Source organism: Chelmon rostratus, chromosome 20 (assembly GCF_017976325.1).
Source record: "Chelmon rostratus isolate fCheRos1 chromosome 20, fCheRos1.pri, whole genome shotgun sequence".
Taxonomy (NCBI): Eukaryota; Metazoa; Chordata; class Actinopteri; order Chaetodontiformes; family Chaetodontidae; genus Chelmon; species Chelmon rostratus.
In genome coordinates this window covers 21,004,490-21,023,301 of record NC_055677.1, presented here as the reverse complement: position 1 = coordinate 21,023,301, position 18,812 = coordinate 21,004,490, and the positions used below count along the sequence as shown (strand labels likewise).

General features: G+C 41.6%; 1 protein-coding gene across 4 annotated transcripts in view; it reads left to right on the top strand.

The window, feature by feature from the left end:
* The window catches only part of slc12a7b (solute carrier family 12 member 7b), a 57,582-nt gene extending 39,010 nt beyond the window's left edge, over positions 1-18,572 (top strand). For 2 of the 4 annotated variants that reach the window (XM_041961953.1, XM_041961955.1), the window contains exons 4-25: positions 359-505; positions 3,181-3,235; positions 3,642-3,772; positions 3,920-4,161; positions 4,361-4,572; positions 5,389-5,556; positions 6,187-6,285; positions 7,064-7,121; positions 7,987-8,161; positions 8,252-8,370; positions 8,550-8,648; positions 8,960-9,079; positions 9,258-9,362; positions 10,141-10,309; positions 11,075-11,270; positions 11,532-11,701; positions 11,946-12,077; positions 12,597-12,704; positions 15,167-15,342; positions 16,200-16,214; positions 17,655-17,788; positions 18,443-18,572. In XM_041961953.1, coding sequence (XP_041817887.1) covers positions 359-505; positions 3,181-3,235; positions 3,642-3,772; positions 3,920-4,161; positions 4,361-4,572; positions 5,389-5,556; positions 6,187-6,285; positions 7,064-7,121; positions 7,987-8,161; positions 8,252-8,370; positions 8,550-8,648; positions 8,960-9,079; positions 9,258-9,362; positions 10,141-10,309; positions 11,075-11,270; positions 11,532-11,701; positions 11,946-12,077; positions 12,597-12,704; positions 15,167-15,342; positions 16,200-16,214; positions 17,655-17,788; positions 18,443-18,534 — 2,922 coding nt within the window. In that variant the 3' untranslated portion in view covers positions 18,535-18,572. Of the gene's footprint in view, positions 1-358; positions 506-3,180; positions 3,236-3,641; positions 3,773-3,919; positions 4,162-4,360; positions 4,573-5,388; positions 5,557-6,186; positions 6,286-7,063; positions 7,122-7,986; positions 8,162-8,251; positions 8,371-8,549; positions 8,649-8,959; positions 9,080-9,257; positions 9,363-10,140; positions 10,310-11,074; positions 11,271-11,531; positions 11,702-11,945; positions 12,078-12,596; positions 12,705-13,036; positions 13,154-15,166; positions 15,343-16,199; positions 16,215-17,654; positions 17,789-18,442 lie in introns of all 4 variants that reach the window. The other 2 variants (XM_041961956.1, XM_041961954.1) reach the window with 2 other exon arrangements.
* Positions 18,573-18,812: the final 240 nt, after the last annotated feature.

The window sequence follows — 18,812 nt, the reverse complement described above, 5'->3', positions numbered from 1 at the left end:
TTAAATAGGTGATATACTGTATGGTCATACTTCGTACATTGTGTTGCAACTATGAAAAAAGATTTCCAGGATTTTAGCTGAATTGACTCATACCATGTGTACAGTTTTTTGTTCCCCTTTGACTTCCCTTTTAAAAATGCCTTTATTTCCCCCTTAGTCCTTCTCTTGGCTTCTTCTATCCTGTCTTTTTGCTGCTCATATTTGCCAACATTGCTGTTATTCTCAGCTCATGTTCCTCTCCCATCTCCTCCTTGTCCTTTCTGTCCCTTATCACCCCCCACATGCACACACACATGCACACATTATCTCTTTTCTACTCTAATGTCTTTTCCCTCCATCTCATCCCCTCCCTCTACAGAGCCCTCAGATGGGGACCTTCATGGGTGTCTACCTCCCCTGCCTGCAGAATATTCTGGGGGTCATCCTCTTTCTGCGTCTCACCTGGATTGTCGGCACTGCCGGCATCTTGGAGTCCCTGGCTATTGTCGGCTTGTGCTGCTCTTGTGTGAGTACTCAACCCTCATGACCTACATGACTCGTCCTTTTTTTTTTTTTTTTACACCTATTATGCTTTGTCCATCTCAGCCATGAAAATTGAAATGAAAGGAAAGTTTAAACATCTGCACCTCCACTCTTTTATTTAGTGTTTATGTTTTGTTAAATGAAAAGTACAAGCACTTGTCCAACTCTTGACATGTGTATTATTTTTCTTCATCAGTGTTTAACAGTTTAAGCCATTAAGAGCAAGGACATGCAAGATTATGTAAGAGTGAATTAATGTACACATCCTCTTTAATGCATTTTGAATACATTAACACATGACAGTAACCATGTGTCCATGTGCTGCTGGAGTGTTGTGGTGATGCTGGGAGCAGATGCTGCTTCAATTTTTAATGGCAGACTGGTGCAAATGTTTGATTGACAGCAGTAATGAATGACTGGCAAGTCGACTTAGTGGCCACTGATCCCTCCTATATTTGGCCACTGTGACTGTCCATTTCCCATACACTCCCAGCTTCTAATGGTACCTGGCAGCTTGACGTGTAATCCGTCCATCTGCAAAGTGTCAGAAACATAGCGACATGCACACCCACACAGTGGCTATATTTGCCAATCCCACGGCAGACAATGGATTACTCCAGCTTAATCAGGGAAAGTACAAACAAAAACGTCAAGTGCTGTCTCAGTTGAGTGCTTTTTGTCTCATAATGGAATGCTCTAATGGTATAACATGATCAATTTCACCTAGAATATGGCCAAGACTGGCAAAGTGACTACATTCAGACGATGTTACGTCAAGAATCAAACCTGAAATATATTCTATTAAAGCCACAAAAGTCAGACATTTACATATATTCTCATTTCTTGGACTTATATTTACAAATGTGTTGGAAATGAAAAGGAAAAAATGTTACCTAGTACACTGAGTCTGTGTTGCTCTGAATTAACATCAGATGTTGTAGCTATAAAAACTGTTTGCCTTGAAAGACGGGGACACCATTTCATATATTACAATCTAGCTTAGTGCGTTAGGAGGGTTTACCCTCCACTGCATCACTGTTACATAATACGACAGCCGAGCTTAGTCAAACAGATTAATGTTCATTTTCACTGCTTCGACCACATCTGACTTTGCACTGATGGTTCCACGTCAGCCACCTGTTTATAGGTCATATTTTGTGTGCTCTAGACTCAACACCACTGTCTAAAAATAACCTAAACAGAATTCATTTGACTTAATCTTACAACTGTTGTGATTTAATAGTTTAAATAGTTTACTCTATTTTTCTCTTTCTCTTACTATTTATCACTCACAATGAAATCATTTGCAAGACTTTGACTGTACTAAATAAAAGCTAAACCGTTTCTGCTTTACTGCAGCCTAGGAAATGGAGAGATGTATAGATTTGCTTTTAGAGTGTCACGCTAACATATCTAGAGTACAAGCTCATCAGCCCAGAATACAGTGATATTTCCCATCATGACATGTGTGTTGTTTGGGCTCAGTATGTGATTTTAGTAAACAGAATCATAGTCTTAATCTGCATTATTCTTGAATGATACAGTTTTCTAAAGATAGTTACCTAACCTCATTACTAAAGACTTAACTAAGCATATCACCACCTCACTTGAGTAATTATTGAATGATAATGAAATACCCAGATCTGAAGTATTTAGTTTGAAATTTCAAGCAATTAGATTTCATCAGTGTTGCCCACTTCTTACTGTGGGCCATTTAAGACTTAGAAGACACAAAACACAGCTAATTTATTTAGCTGTTTTGGTGACTTGTACTGTCAGTGATGTATTGGTTAACTTTGAGGTCCATGGAGTGGAATTATTTTTGGATCAATGCCCACAAAGGCAGGTGGCTATACTGTAACACGATGACTTATGGGACCTGTGTGGTAATATGTTAAGTTTCAACACTTTCCTCCCAGTATTTTGTTTTGCAGTAATTTCTTTGATTCATTTGTGGTCAATACGAGCTAGTGTATAGCTGCTTAGGGTTTCAGTTGAAGCGTGAGGTAAAATTGCCAGCTAATTGGCTTTACTCCAGCTTGTCTGCCACTTTAAACCAGAAGCCCAGCAAAGAGCACAGGGTTTATCGTGGTCATGTCCTTGTCCCTCCTCCCCTCCTCTTCCTCTTCTCGCCTTTGTCCTCTATTCTCTCACCCTCATGATTTCTCCTCTACTTTTTCTTTCACCCTTTCGGTTTTAATTTTCATGTCTTTCTCTCTTTTCTTTTCTTTGTGCCTCTTATCTTGTCTCCCTGCCCCTCTCTCTGCTCTGTCCTTTCTCTTATCCGGAAGCACTATTAGGTAACAGGCTGACGTGAATATCCTCCGCCACAATGACTGATTTCACGGAAAAGCTTGTATCCATTACCAATCCACAAGCTTTAGAGCATAAGCCCTTTGAAGTATTTTAACAGGCTAAACGCTAGATTAGCCTCTTCATGGAAATAAAGAATTGTTTGTGGGCATGAAGAAAAGTTAAAGATTTCTGTAATTTGTCATACTTTATTCTGAATGGGTGATAACTACATCACAAACTGTCTTATTAATATGCAACATTGAAAACTAACTTCAATGAGTAAATACTGGTTATAGAAAGAACTCACATTTCAAAGGAATGTTGTCTTTTCTTAGTTGTATTCTGGTGTTTTTCTCTCCACAGACCATGCTGACAGCCATATCCATGAGTGCAATCGCTACTAATGGTGTTGTGCCAGGTAGGATAGTTTGGTACTCAGCCATACACAGAGATTAACAAGGGATATATTATAAAGAGAGAAGAAATTATTCAGAGATTAATATTTCTCTCTTTTTATTGTAGTTTGTCATTGGAATAAAATGGAGTAATAGCAATTCATTGGCTGATGTGTTCTAGCTGCAGCGTGTTTGTTGATTTTATGGTAATTGATAGCAGATTATGTTGTTTGAGAATATCAGGCACATAGAAACGCTTTGGGTCCCAGGCTTAACCAAAAACCTTGACAGCAATTTTCCTTGTTAAATCATGGATGTATTAGAAAATCTGCAAACTCTCCTTAGTTCCTGGAAACCTGACTTCAGGGAAGTTAGTTTCCCTTTTCTCATAAAACTCTCTCCCACTCTGCTCCTCTCTTTTTCTCCCAGCTGGAGGATCCTACTATATGATTTCCAGATCTCTTGGCCCAGAGTTTGGTGGAGCTGTAGGACTCTGCTTCTACCTGGGCACAACCTTTGCTGGCTCCATGTACATCCTGGGTACTATAGAGATTCTTCTGGTGAGTTTACAGTATGCGTGGACTACTTGTATGAACTGGCTATTCTCTCCTGTGTGCTCCAACTCACATATAAATTTTGTTCAGGTGGTGGATGAAACTTGCATTTTTTTTTCTGTCATGTCCCTCCCTTCACCATTCCCCACGCAGACCTACATCGTGCCTAAAGCAGCCATCTTTGTGGCGGAGAAAAAGGAGGATGAGGCAGATGCCCTGCTAAATAACATGCGTGTTTATGGCACGTGCTGCCTAGCACTGATGGCCGTGGTCGTCTTTGTGGGGGTGAAATATGTCAACAAGCTGGCATTAGTCTTCCTGGCCTGTGTCATTCTCTCTATCCTCGCCATCTATGCTGGAGTCATCAAGACCATCTTTGAGCCGCCAGATTTTCCGTGAGTCCAGTAAACAGTAATCTCCAAAGTTGAATTGAACCATATGATGCCAAAACAGCATCAGACTAGATTTCTCAGGCTGTATTGGCTAATAAAGGTTGCATTTAATGTGCGGTGCTTTTATTTTTAACTGTGTAGGTAGTTTAAGTTGTGAATCATTTTAAAATGCCTCCCTCTTATCCTCTCTTCCTCCACACAGCGTTTGCATGTTAGGGAATCGCACTCTGCAGAACCACAACTTTGACCGTTGTCTTAAGACGGAGGTTATAGACAACGTGACGGTCACTACCAAGCTGTGGAGGCTGTTCTGTGATGGACCTGAGATCAATGCCACCTGCAATGAGTATTTTGTCAACAACAATGTGACCAGCGTGCAGGGCATCCCCGGACTGACCAGCGGAGTCATCTCAGGTTCTGTCAGTTTTTAAGTTTCCTCTGGAGGTGTCAGTTGCGGTGTGCTAATGTGGTGGAGTTTAAAGAAAAGCTCCCTTACCTGTATCGCATATCATAATTTGAATTTTTCCAGTGCTATCATATATTTGTCATATCTGTTTAATACCAACATCTCAGTAGGAATTTACGCATGGACTGCAATGTTTTATTAAACACAATGCAAACTCAGAACATTCCTCAAGTTATGTAACTGCTGGCATTGACAAACTTGTATTACTCCAAACCTTGGGCACAAATGCATTCCTGTCATATTTCTTTTGAAGCATCTGGGGAAAGTATGTGCACAAGTGATTTCATGTGCTCTGTCCATCTCCAGATGCTTTATCTATATTTTCTTTTGTTCCTCCTCAGTCTCTCTCAAACAGCTCCTCTTTGACCATGTCATTTATGATGATGTGGTCAAAGAGGAGATGACATACTCAAGAATATTATGCTTCATATTCTGCCAATAGATCTGCCTAAATCTTACTCAGTGGTCCTTTCATTATGTGTATCATTAGCTACAGCATTTGTGACATGTTAGATTTCTCTTTATTTCTCTGGTTAGTTCAGCTGGCACAGAAAATGCTGTTGACTACCAACAAATAGTGTTTCCAAATCCATAGTCTGCTTTGTGTCTGCATGGCATGACCACAGTTTCATGTCTCATTGGTCAGGTCTCCCTTATTGATTCAGGTCCACTAAACTATTATATACTGCTTGATGCACTGCTTTGTACGGTGCATGATCTTAGTTGTTTGGAGTCTAATTACTCTGTTTTTGTATCTCTTGCAGAAAATATGTGGTCAGAGTATGGCCCTCTTGCTATGTTGGTAGAAAACAAGAAGTTGATAGCTGTTGGAGGAAGTGACTCTGCCCAGGACATCTACATGCCCTATGTAGTCAATGATATCACCACCTTCTTCACTCTGCTGGTTGGCATCTACTTCCCATCTGTCACAGGTGAGAATATGATAAAGGCAACACACCCTAACACATTATAATGTAAAATTATTAGTGTAGCACATAGGGCTGGGTACTGAACTCCGATGGTTTTATGGCACCAACCATATTACTTCAGTACTATTGATTGTCAAAAATTCCTTGTCATTCTGTACCAAGTTGTGATATCTGAGGAGTAAATCTCATCATTGAGCCAGTAAGCAGGCAGCATACTTGTACTAAGCTCTAATAAGTGTGCCCAGTGCGTTCACCATATCATGGACCAGCACATCCTCTCCTCACCAGCCGTGAGGATGGAGAATGTGGAGCAGAGGCAAAGAGCATCTCTGATGTCAAACATGTTGTTGCTTTACAGACAGATAGATAAAAGAAGAGAAATGTCCAAACATTGACACGGTGGATGATTGTCTGAACCGGGCTGGTTGGTAGGGATTTTAGAAAATTGGTCCAGAAAAAAAAGGATCATTCAGGAATCAGTCTTGATTGGTACCCGTATAGAACATTTTTTAGTGATACCCAGCCCTATTAGTACGCGTGTAGCAGTTCTTAACTTCCATGATGGTTGAAATTGCAGAGAATAGACTTTTGTTTCATCTCATTCATTTAATTTTCTGTTGTGCTCCCACCCAGGTATCATGGCTGGCTCAAACCGGTCAGGTGACTTGAGGGATGCCCAGAAGTCCATCCCCATTGGGACCATCCTGGCTATTGCTACCACCTCCATCATCTGTATCCTTAAAACTGTTTCTCACACTGATACCAGAAACATGACTACAGCTGTAGTTTTAAAAATGTTTTTTTAGCTTAATCCATTTAGCCCACAAGTGCTTATATATGCAGATGAATGCTGGAAGGTTTCATCTCTCTTGCCACTGTTGCCAGGTTTGTAGGTTGTTGGCAGGAATGTATCATATTGTTACTGACTCCCGTATTCATTAATATGCCGATGATATAATTTTGTATACTGCCATCTCCCGATGCAGTGAGGAAATCACTTCAAGATGGTTTTCTGGAATTACAGCAGGCTTTTTTAGTCATTCATTTCATTAAATGTAGCCAAGACTAAAATTATGATGCTTGGTCCAAAGGGCACTATGTTACCTTCCACCTTGAACATTTGCCCTAGAGATGGAACCACCCTAGAGCAGGTTATGGTTTATAAACACTTAGGAATCTGGCTAGATAGTGAATTGACCTCTCACTGTGTCATCATGTTGTAGTCGAAGGTCAAGGCAAAACTTTTCTCGGTTTTCTTCAGTTTTCTTTATAGAAATTGTTCCTCTTTTACATTTGCTGTCAAACGAATGATTGTTCAAATGTTCATACTTTCCTTGTTTGATTATGATTTATGGTTCACTTTATAGATTAGCTTGTAAGGAACACGTAAAAAGCTTCACACAATTTCAACATTCTGCCGTCCAATTTAATACAAATGCCTTCTGTATTCTCTTCTGTATAAAACTTTCCGTGGATACTCTTATTTACTCTCCTAAACATTGCATCCCAGACATCACCTGTGTGGTGCTATTCGGTGCTTGCATTGAGGGAGTTCTGCTACGAGACAAGTAAGAGACAACACAGAGCACAGAGGACATCCTGTAAAATGCTGTACATGTGTATACCAAATGGATATGTTTGTATGAAAGGAATTGAAAGCGAAATGGTACATTTGTTTTAGGTTTAGGCATCTCTAATTAAAAAGTATTTTTTTTTATAATAAATCAGATGTTAATTTCATCTCAATGTGTCCTTTCTATTCAAATATGTGGACCCATTGTGTATTTTAAATTCAGGATAGATCAACATAAGTTTACTGTACAAGGGAATAAAATGAGTTTGCATAATTCATATTTGAAATTGCTTCAATTAGGGATAAAAACATCTTTTGTTTGAATTATGAAACTTGTGTTTAGCGTAATTTTTTTCTTCAAAGGATGAGGCTGGTGTTATTTTTTAATTTAGTTAGTGTCAACAAATCCCACAAAAAGACCAAAGCCAACAGTGCTTTAGCCCATCTGTCAATATTTTCAGAGCTCCCCAGCCTGTCTGTGGCTCTCAGCCCCTGCCTGGGGCCTGTTCATTTGACATAAATCTTTAAAAACAGCTCATAAGTATGTAATGTTTTTAAAAGAGGCTAAATCAATTCTTAAAACATCTGGGCGCTGTAGTCGTGAGCAATCATTAATCAAAGAAGAGGAAATGTGCATTTGTTAGGGAGATAGTATCACTGGAAATAGAACCGTCTTATTAGTAGATAGATTCATTGTTGGTTCGGGATTTGTTGACACTAAGAAAAACAGAATATCACCAGGTTTATCCTTTAACTTAAATAGTCTCTTCGAAATTATGTCAATATACCTACATGGCACATGGCTGAGTAAATAAATATGGTCCAATTAATGTATATGATATCATGTTTTTGCTTTGCAGATTTGGTGACTCAGTGAAAGGGAACCTTGTTATCGGCACGCTATCCTGGCCCTCACCCTGGGTTATTGTGATCGGCTCGTTCTTCTCCTGCTGTGGGGCTGGGCTTCAGAGTTTGACTGGCGCCCCACGCCTGCTGCAGGCCATCGCACGAGATGGCATTGTACCTTTCTTACAGGTTAGACACACACACAGCACAAATACAGTCAAAGCCGTCTTCATCCTCATGTGTTTACCTTCAATTTTCACACCTGACTGTGTGTGCTAGGTGTTTGGTCATGGGAAAGCTAACGGAGAACCTACCTGGGCTCTGCTGTTGACTGCTGGGATCTGTGAGATCGGAATCCTCATCGCCTCCCTCGACGCTGTGGCTCCTATTCTCTCCATGTCAGTATCTGTTTGCGTAGTCAGATTGCTTTACTTTCTTTCCATAAAATCAGATCACCACATAAAGTCTGTAATCCCTCCAGTATTTGGCTTTTTAAAGCCACTTACAGTTGGTCATAAAGTGGAGATTTAGATGATAAGTGAGTATTATATGTTGACTTATCGTATTCCTTCCACAGGTTTTTCCTCATGTGCTACCTGTTTGTCAATCTGGCTTGTGCGGTTCAGACCCTGCTGCGTACGCCTAATTGGAGACCACGCTTCAAATACTACCACTGGTGGGTGATGAAGTGTATTGTCTCTCTGCAGCACACGCTCTGTGCTAGGCCTTCCTTATGAACATGCCGAGAATCAAACACACTCAAACACCTTTACAACCACAGACACACAGTTCAGCATGGTTCGTGTGATTATGGCTTTAGCTGAGATGACTTCCACTGCAGAGGTTGAAGACAGTACAGGGTTTACAATACTGTATCATTTCATTAAAACACCGTGAATGTGCAGAAAACCTGAAACAGTTGTTCTGTAGATGAACTGGCATGTCATTAATAGGCTAGAGCAGTAAAGTGTGTGTTTTCTTCTACAGGGCACTGTCCTTCCTGGGAATGAGCTTGTGTCTTGCTCTCATGTTCATCTCCTCCTGGTATTATGCTATTGTGGCCATGGCCATCGCTAGCTGTATCTACAAATACATCGAATACAGAGGGTGAGAATTTCTTTGTACTATTAGGAATGTAATTGATGTTGTTCATAGGCAATTGCAAAACACACAAGAAATCCTTTAAGTCACACTAGACAGATTAGTTTTGATCATTCAGTGTATCTTCTCATATTTCTGCTGCTTCATGCTGTTTTATTTTTTATCAATCACTTGTTGGCTTTAGGGCAGAGAAGGAGTGGGGAGACGGCATCCGGGGCCTGTCTCTCAATGCAGCACGCTATGCCCTCATTCGCCTTGAGGAGGCTCCACCACACACTAAGAACTGGAGGTACAATATAAATATATATATATATATATAGTGTGTGTGTGTGCGCGCGCGCGCGCGTGTGCGTGCGTGTGTGTGTGTTGATGTGGTTACAGTTGACATAGTGCCACCTGTCACTGCTGCGGTGGTGAAACGAGAGACAGGAATAGACACAGAGGCTGCCTTTGATTAATCTCTTGGTCCTCTACCTAATCTGACAGAAAACGCTGGTGAGCCTTCATAATGTACTGAGGCCTGCACCGGCTGACCTCACAGACTGCCTGTCCAAAAACCAAAAGAGTTTCCTTTACTTTCTTGGCATTTAGAGTGGGGATACTCTTCTCTGGGATGTGATGTTTCCAATTATACAGATGGTTCTCATTGAAGGCAACAGCTTTCTGGCTCTCTGCTGTTAAACTCATGTACTGTAGGAATATAAGGTCCCTATTCTGCTCCAGTAATGTGTCCCTGCATAGCTGAGTGTGAACCAGTAATACTCCATAATGTTGCTACACTTTCTCTAAAGAAATCATGTTCCTTCACAGAGGTGTTACTTTACAAGGTAGTTGTATTCATTTATTATGGTCTTTGGAAATGTGTGACTGCATAAGAGTACATTTGTGTTGATTTGTACACAAATGGATTGGTGCATGTCTGTCTGTCTCATACACAAAAATATTTGTTGCTGTTCTTGAACCTTCTGAGATCTAATGTTAGGAACCAAAAATCCCCCCTGTCCCCCTTCACCTTGCATAATAATGCAGTCTGACGTTGTCTCCCCTCTCCTTTTCTCTTGATCCAGGCCTCAGCTGTTGGTGCTCCTGAACCTGGACTCGGATCAAGGAGTCAAACACCCTCGTCTGCTGTCCCTCACCACACAGCTGAAGGCAGGGAAAGGCTTGACGATAGTGGGAAATGTCTTAGAGGGAACCTATCTCACTAAAGAGGCAGAAGCCAAGAAGGCTGAGCAGGTATAGTGGAAATCCAGACATCGACAGACAAGCACAAGCACAAATGCAAATGCAGGCACAAGTATTTAGCCATTTATCCACATTTTAACTCCTCATACAACCCTGTTCTGCCAAAAGTGGGCACAGCTGCTGATAAAATACCAAATGTCATTATTATATATCATATTCATATCATATTTAATCATATTTATATCTACCTATCTATCAGTAAGCATAATAGTAAAATCACAAAAAGCACCGCATTGTTCTTTTTGGGCTGTGTTTAAAATTCACCACTGGACCCACAAACAAATCTGTTGTGTCAGTCAGGATTTACAGCGAGACAAGCATTTTACAGCTGAACTGCAGATGAACTCTGCCATCTACTGGCCAAACTGAGCAAGTCACTGAATTTTTTTTTTGCAATCTGATTTGACAGTGTCCTCAAAAGCATTTTTAATCGGTGGATTACGTTTTCTCCAAAGCAATCATGTGCAGAGGCTGAATACTAGATTACACAGACTGCTGTATTCATAGGCATTGTTTAGACCCATTCATGGGCATGTCCTGGATGGATGCTGATGGGAGTGCTGAATGTTAATTTTGAGGCAGAGATAAAGCTTAGTCAAGGAACATGATTATCAGAATCTTTGCCATTCAGTCGCCATGCCATCTTTTCAAAATGACTTTTTTTTCCCCTCAGTAGTCAGTGCTGTATCAGTAATGTATCAGCTCCAACCTCCTTCATACTTTATTTTTGGTGTTCTTCTTTCTTTCTCTGTCCAGAACATCAAGTCATCCATGTCAACAGAGCGAACAAAAGGCTTTTGCCACGTTGTGGTGTCATCAAACCTTAGAGATGGCTTCTCCCACCTCATCCAGTCTGCCGGGCTGGGAGGCATGAAGCACAACACAGTCCTAATGGCCTGGCCCGGGACCTGGAGGCAGTCCAATGACTCGCAGTCATGGAAGAATTTCATAGGTACAGAGTGATAGCTCCAAATAAATTGAGCGTACGTAGGTATAGAAATGCAAAATCATTCACATTGTGGACAATTAAAGAAAATTGGATGGATTCTTAAAAATGCATGGGAAGTAATGACAACCTATATCTCTGACAATCTGCTTATGCAGTCTTTCCACTGAGATGCAATGGCTTATTGTCACTCAGCCAACACATGCTGATTAATAGGCCATGTCTCTCGTAGACCCTCACTCTCTTCCTCTTCCTCTATCCATCCAGAGACGGTGCGGGAGACCACAGCAGCCCATCAGGCCTTGCTTGTGGCCAAGAATGTGGACAGTTTCCCCACTAATCAGGACCGCCTGGGGGAGGGCACCATCGATGTGTGGTGGGTGGTTCACGACGGAGGCATGCTGATGCTGCTGCCCTTCCTGCTGCGACAGCACAAGGTTGGTGTGTGTGTCTCTTGGGTTGTCTCTCTGAGACATATTTTTCATTCCTCTCTTTATATTCATGCCCAGAATCCCTCTTTCGTACTCACTTGTCTGTCCATCTCTCTGTGAATTCTCCCTCTTTGACTCTGGCATCACTTTCATCCCTCCTCCCCTCCTCTCAGTCCTGCTCTACCTAACTGATCCATCCATCTGATCCATTTGACTTCCTTCCATAATAACTGTGTCTTCCCTCCTAAAGGTATGGAGAAAGTGTAAGATGCGTATCTTCACTGTGGCCCAGATGGATGACAACAGCATCCAAATGAAGAAGGATCTCCAGATGTTCCTTTACCACCTGCGACTGGATGCAGAGGTAGAAGTGGTAGAGATGGTGAGTGTTTGTTTGATAGAGGAGCAATGCATTACATCCTGCAACGGTAGTGATGCATCACTACACTGGATTCATGTTGATAGTCCTCTAATACAACTCCTTCGTATGTTGAAGATACTGTTTGTTAAGAACCCAAAGTGAAAAAAACAAAACAAAACAGTGTTTCTACATCAACTCTCAGGTGGTCAGTCCTTTACTTTTACTTAGTGCTCCTGAACTGTTTTGTTCTCTTAAAAGGCAAAGAAAGTTTAATCCGTGAATGTTTTACAAATAAATAATATATATATTTCCTGTTTAAAAAGTCTATGGATGGATTTGGATCTCATCTGGAAGTAAAGCAACCCTCTACCAAGGATCAGTGAATAGATTTTGATACTTCTTTCAAATGTGGGATTAAAGTCTTTAGTTTGGTTCCCAGACAGAAAAAAACAAACAAAATGAACGTACTGCTGTGGAGCCTTTTTTTTCCTGTTTCTCCATGTTGTACTGATGATGATGTTTCTCTCTTCTCCCGCACAGCATGATAACGACATCTCAGCCTTCACCTATGAGAAGACACTGATGATGGAGCAGAGGTCTCAGATGCTGAAACAGATGCAACTTTCCAGGACTGAGAGGGAGAGAGAGGTAACCTGCACTCACAGTTACTTTGTCTCTTCAGTTGCATTCCACTTCAACTCAACAGAATGCAATATTTCTTAAGTGTGTCCTAGATTAGTTACTAATAATTATTTTTCTCCCCATTAAAGAGTTACCATCTCAACCCTTTTATTAATATCTTACAGGTCAGATTATACAGAATGTAAAAAAAACTCTTTGGGTTGTTTCCATAAATCACAGACTTCATAGTTCAATTTAGAACAGTTTTTTCAGAAAATCTGGCCTACCTCTGCGTTGTATGACAATTGGCCACTTTCCTTGTTCATCTGCCATCGCCTCTCTGGGCCACGCCGCCTCAGATTCAGAGTATCACTGATGAATCGCGTAGCTCAATCCGGAGGAAGAACCAGGGCGCTGCCCAGAGCACGAACCTCAGCCAGCAGTCCTCACTGATGGAGGACACTCAGGAGGATGAGGTAGCCGATTTTGTCAACCCACTGTCCCTCATTATCGACTCACAGGCCTGTCTTCACAAAGCTGGATCTTTGGCTGCAGTTGTTTCTTGTCATTTGGTTGTTTTAATTACCTTTATCATCATCATCAAAATCTGGACTTTTACTCTCATATTTACCAGATGTTAAAAATATACATGCAAGTGGTTAGTATACTCAATACACAGATAGGAAGGAAGGAAGGATGGAGTAGTAATACTGTTTATTGAGTTCGAGTTAATGTAGGTTAGGCCTGTGTCTGCAGTGTTTTATTCTCTGAATAATCCATTGGGCTTTTTAACCTTTTCACTGTGGTCTTATCCATACCATCAGCTCATGGCTGATTTACCACGTTCATACTATGTCCTACTTGTTCAGGGTACTTGGATGATGAGTGACCATGTTACATCAGAGCTAAAGCTGCACCGGAGCAGCTCCAGCTGGCCAAAACCAGTTGGTCTGCATGCACCAGTGTGATGTCAGAGTCAGCCCAGCACTACAAGGCAGTTATTGTTGCATTGCAACATCTAATAAGTGTCATTTTGGGGAAAGTCACTGGCAAAACAAACTTATGAATAGCCCAGAAAGAGAAGCTGGTTGCTGATTACAGATAGTATCCATCTTGTACAATCTGTCAATTTAACTCCCAGTCCAGACAACAGTCGTGCTACTTACTTTATATCGCTGTCATCAAGAGCTGCTTTGTGAATATCAGCCAGTCACACCCTAGAACTGCTGCCTGACATCCCATTACCTCCATGATCCCACCTCACCCCCCCCCCTCCTCCCCAAAACACGAGTGGAAAGAGTGGACAGTGTTGTCACAGAAACCTGAGAATTATGTTTGACTTTTGCACGAAAAAAAACCTTCAGAATTGTCCTGATATCCTGAGATCTTTGAAAGCCTCCAATGTTTTAGTCAGCTTCACTTGCTGCACTGCAGGCTCAGATCTGCTTCTTTGCTCCTCGAGTTGAATGCTAATGTAGCATGCTAACACAGAGTCCGTGCAGCTAGGCCGTACAGCCAGATGAACCTCACAGGGCTGCTATCCAGGCTATAGACCCAGGAGTGGTTTCTGACTGGACAATGCTGTGCCCTCGTTCTTCATTTTAACTCATACCTGGAACCAGAGCACATGAGTGGAGGAATATCTTCACCCATCCTTTGAACAGCTACATGCACTAAAAGGCAGAGAAGACATTACAAACTGAGTATTTCAATGACCAAGCTCTAAATATGTAACAGGGCATCCTGTTTCATCAAATATCAGCTGGTACCAATGAACACAGGAGGTCATCATCCATATCATATCTATATGACAGATGATACCCACAGTTCATTGTTATCCTCTGTCATTGGCTGTGGTTATGTAACTGTGACAGTCTACTCTGTAGCTCAGACACAGAAGCGAGGAAAGCTGTTTTCAGATGAAAGGCAACCAAATGATATTATATTCTGATGATGTATGTTCATCCTATCCCTGCATCATAGGCTTATAGACCTGCTTTATATTTGTTTACAATATGTTTTGACGTACATATATACAAATATTGTGAGCATGTATAATCATCGTTGGAGGCCCTGTATTTATTTTGAGCATGTGGTTGACCTTCACCACCACCACTGCTCTGTTGTTGTCAGTCACCCATAAATGGTGTGTTTCAGCCTGCCCAAAGAAATGTTGTCTTGTGATGCCCAGTGTATATTTGTTCGTTTATGATCTGTGTGTGTCTTGATTGCTGAACAGTTGAACTGGTTTGTATTATTCCCATTATTTTCTAGCGTGGTTTTGCCAAACTTTCATGAACTTGTAGAAAGAAAGTTGTTTCCCTTCCTCCCAGGTTGAAATTGTCCTTCCTTGTTCGTTTATGTTCAAATTTCTCGCCAGTAATGGCTTTCTTTTCACTTCTTCTCATCGTGTTTCATCTCCTCTTTCCCCTGAAACAGTTCCTGGTTGATACTCGAGTTCCTCACCCTTCTCTCTAACTCCTTTCCAGGCCCAGCTCATCCATGACAGAAACACAGCGTCTCACGCCACGATAAATGACAAGGCCGAAAGTGGGCCCGAGCGGGTTCACATGACCTGGACTAAGGACAAGCTCTTCACAGAGCGTAATCGTAACCGCGAGTGCAACGCCAACGTGGCTGTGCGTGACCTGTTTAACATGAAACCGTAAGTAGCCATTTGTTTGAATAAAAAACAATGTTTTTATATTTGTGGCTAAAAGAAGGAAAAGTGAAAGTTTTGTCGTGTTGATCTGTAAATTTAAGGTCCACTCCCAAATTAGACAAGTGTTTATTTAACTGTATACGCTACTGAAAGATACTGTCAGAGTGGTGGTACAGAACATGGTGTTGTTGCATGTGCGTTGTGAGAGACATTTGCACCATTTTGAATTGCTTTAAAGTTTTAAAGGATCTGAAGAGTAAACAACAGCACATACAGTAGTGACAATACTTCAGGATGGTGCCAAAGCCTCAGTGCAGGAGGACAGCATGTGTAGATGTAGTAGCAGTAGTCAAGAGGCTGACAGGGCGCAGTGGGACTGTCTGCATGGCGTGTGCATTCAGGCTGCATTTGGTGCGTGTGCGCATGTGTGTACACTTCCAGCCATTTCAGTCTTAGTGCATGGCCAGACCACGCAGACCATATGCACACCTTTTTGCTGTTGAGACTAACACCTTCTCATCCCATACTGTCCGTACGATCAGTGTGTGGACATCAACAGGTGTGTCCCAGACCAGTCCACTTTTATTGGCTTATAAAGTTTGTAATTCACATGAGTCATTGTAAGCCCAGCGTAAAGTCTCACAGGGCAGGAAGAAATGGAGGCAGCTTTTTCACAAAGCCTCCCCATACACATCAAACGGCCCCGTGTCACTCTCTGGGGTTTGTGTGTCACCTTTGGGTGTCACGACGAGCCGTTTGGGACAGTTGGAAGCATGCAGTGTGGTGGCGAGAGCTGGAGAGCTGATGTAGAAAGCATCTAAGCCTGTTTCTGTTGTTCTATCCCATTTTCCTCCTTCTAGAGAGTGGGAGAGTCTGTAAGTCGCATTCTCTTTGCCCTAGGCCGTATGTGTGTACTGCTGCTGTGGTGACTGTGGCTTTGTTCAGTGTCCTCCAGCTCGTGTGCTCGTACCTCTTTGTGTGTATGTCTGTGTCCTTGTGTCCTAATCTGCATGGACTTCCTGTTCCAGAATCAAACAGTACTTTAGTGGAAAAGCCTGTATGTATTTAATTTGCATTTGATATTGACATTCTTTGCATGCTTGAGCAAATTTGTGCTTTCCATTTACCTTTTGGTGATCAGCAAATCCAAAATTGTTACATAATTCTAAATATAATATTTTTCTCATGAAGCAGAATGGAAAGCATAATTTTGTGAAATCGTCTTGTTTTTGTCCTGAATATAATTCAGCTTCTGGCAGTGGACGTCATGTGCTTGATTGCTTTGTGATGTAACATTGTGAAGCTGATGATAAAGAGACAACATTTGAAGAGACGTTATCTTTGACAGCGATGACTATTAATAAACAGGATACAATTAGCTTGAAAGACTACAGCATGTTAAATTGGCTATGACAAACTAAACAACAATAACATGACATCATGTATGACTTCAGGGTGTCACACTGCATGTCCCTTTGGTCTTAAAATGCTGTCTCTTTATTCAATCAATATGCTTCAGTCCCTTAACCATGGTTTGTTTTCTCATTTGTGTTTGAGGCTAACATACAGAATGCTTTTAATAAATGCTACTTTTCTTATTGACAAAATGTTATTAATATAATGTGCTATATTGGTGAAGCTGTTTTCTCTAGAAGTGCACAGTGTGTTAGTGTTGTCTTAGTTCATAAGCCAGTCAGAAAAACAACCTGTTACGTTAGCTTTCCGTCGTATAACCCTGTGAACAAGAGACTCCTGAAAAAGAGAGCTTGTTCTCAGTGAGTTTTCTGGATATACTATAAATGAAGGTTTTATTTAAAGAGCAAGTTGCAAGCAAAGGATTTTCCAGTGTGCAGCTCCTTTTTTACCCAGTGAGTGCTGCCATGTTGCCACAATAGGCCTTTTCACAGAAGATGTTTTGATATGTGATAGTATGAAAAGCACAGGTGTAGGTAATAAAATGAATGATGGCTGAATTCCATTTAGCTGCTTCAGGGTCCTGGTATTGTCATAGCTCACTGTTGCACTGCCATGTCTTACTGGGACACTAGAACAGGGTCATTTATGATGTTACTGGTAACACCTGTGTTTTTCCTTCTGTCTGTTCAAAATGTCTGTTGAGAAAAACGAGATATAAAGAGAGAAAATTTCTTTTTTGCACAGTGTAAGTCTAGTTTTTACATTTGATGAAGTTATGAAGGCTAAAGAAGGAGGTCCTTACCAGTGAGGAAATGTAGGGTTTAGTTTAGTTTAGTCTGGTTGTTAATGCTTTTTTTTCAGTGCTGTCTCTTCTTACTGTGATCTTCTTGTCAAACTAGGAACCAGTCAAACGTTCGTCGGATGCACACAGCTATCAAGCTGAATGAGGTGGTGGTCAACAAGTCGCAGGGAGCTCACCTGGTTCTGCTCAACATGCCCGGACCACCGAAGAACAGAGGAGGAGACGAGAACTGTATCCTTAAAGCAGCTACGATCAGTAACAGTCTATCAAATGACAGTGAAAACAATATGAAAGGGGTCGCTTGCAGCTGCTGTGAATTATCACCTGAATCTGCAGCTCACCTCTGCTTTACCGAGCTTCATGTTGAGGTTTGCTGGTACACTCATAGTGTCTCTCTCATAGTGTCTTTTCCAGTGGCATCACAGTTAGCGACCAGCTGGCGAACATATGGAGCATTTCACAGCTAAAGAACCAGTTGGTGGAGACCAAAACAGATCTAAAAGAGAGTGAATATTGAACTCACTGTACATTGACCAGGTGACACAAGCACAAGTCCAATTAAATGGTCATGCTGCTCCACAACTGCTGGATATTTCAATAAAGAACTGTTTTCTAACAAGTTCGCCATATCAACTTATATTTCAGTGTTGTGTTCTCTACATGTTTCTGCTGCCCCTAGGTGAATCAAATCAAACAAATCAGTTATTGCAGGTTTAGTGACTACCACTCCAGCTGCTTCTAATGCATAGTTTAGTGAATGCTCACTGTGATGGACAGCATTTCCACAGTAATAATACGGGTGGAGTGGAGCAACATAATGTGCTGTGCTGTACTGCTTCCTGTTAATGTCTCTCTGTGTTTCTGCCTTGACTGCTCTCCTCTCAGACATGGAGTTCCTGGAGGTTCTCCTCGAGGGTCTGAACCGGGTCCTCCTGGTGCGGGGCGGTGGCCGTGAAGTCATCACCATCTATTCTTAAAAAAAAAACCTCTCACGCCCCACCCTGCACACAAGGGCTGTTGCCATGGATACTGGTCACCGGGCATTTTCGTGGAAGAAGCCTAATTTGGTTAATATGAAGGGGCGGGGATTGATGGAAGGCGGGACCACCTGTGATTGACAGATGTCTGAAGGACCTCAGGATGAAGGAAACAGTCAGGGTTGAGTCAGTTGACTGGCTGAGAGTACGAGCACAGTGTGTGTCCACGCTGGGCCACAGTACCCCTGCACATGGAAGATAGAGCATAGAGACACTTT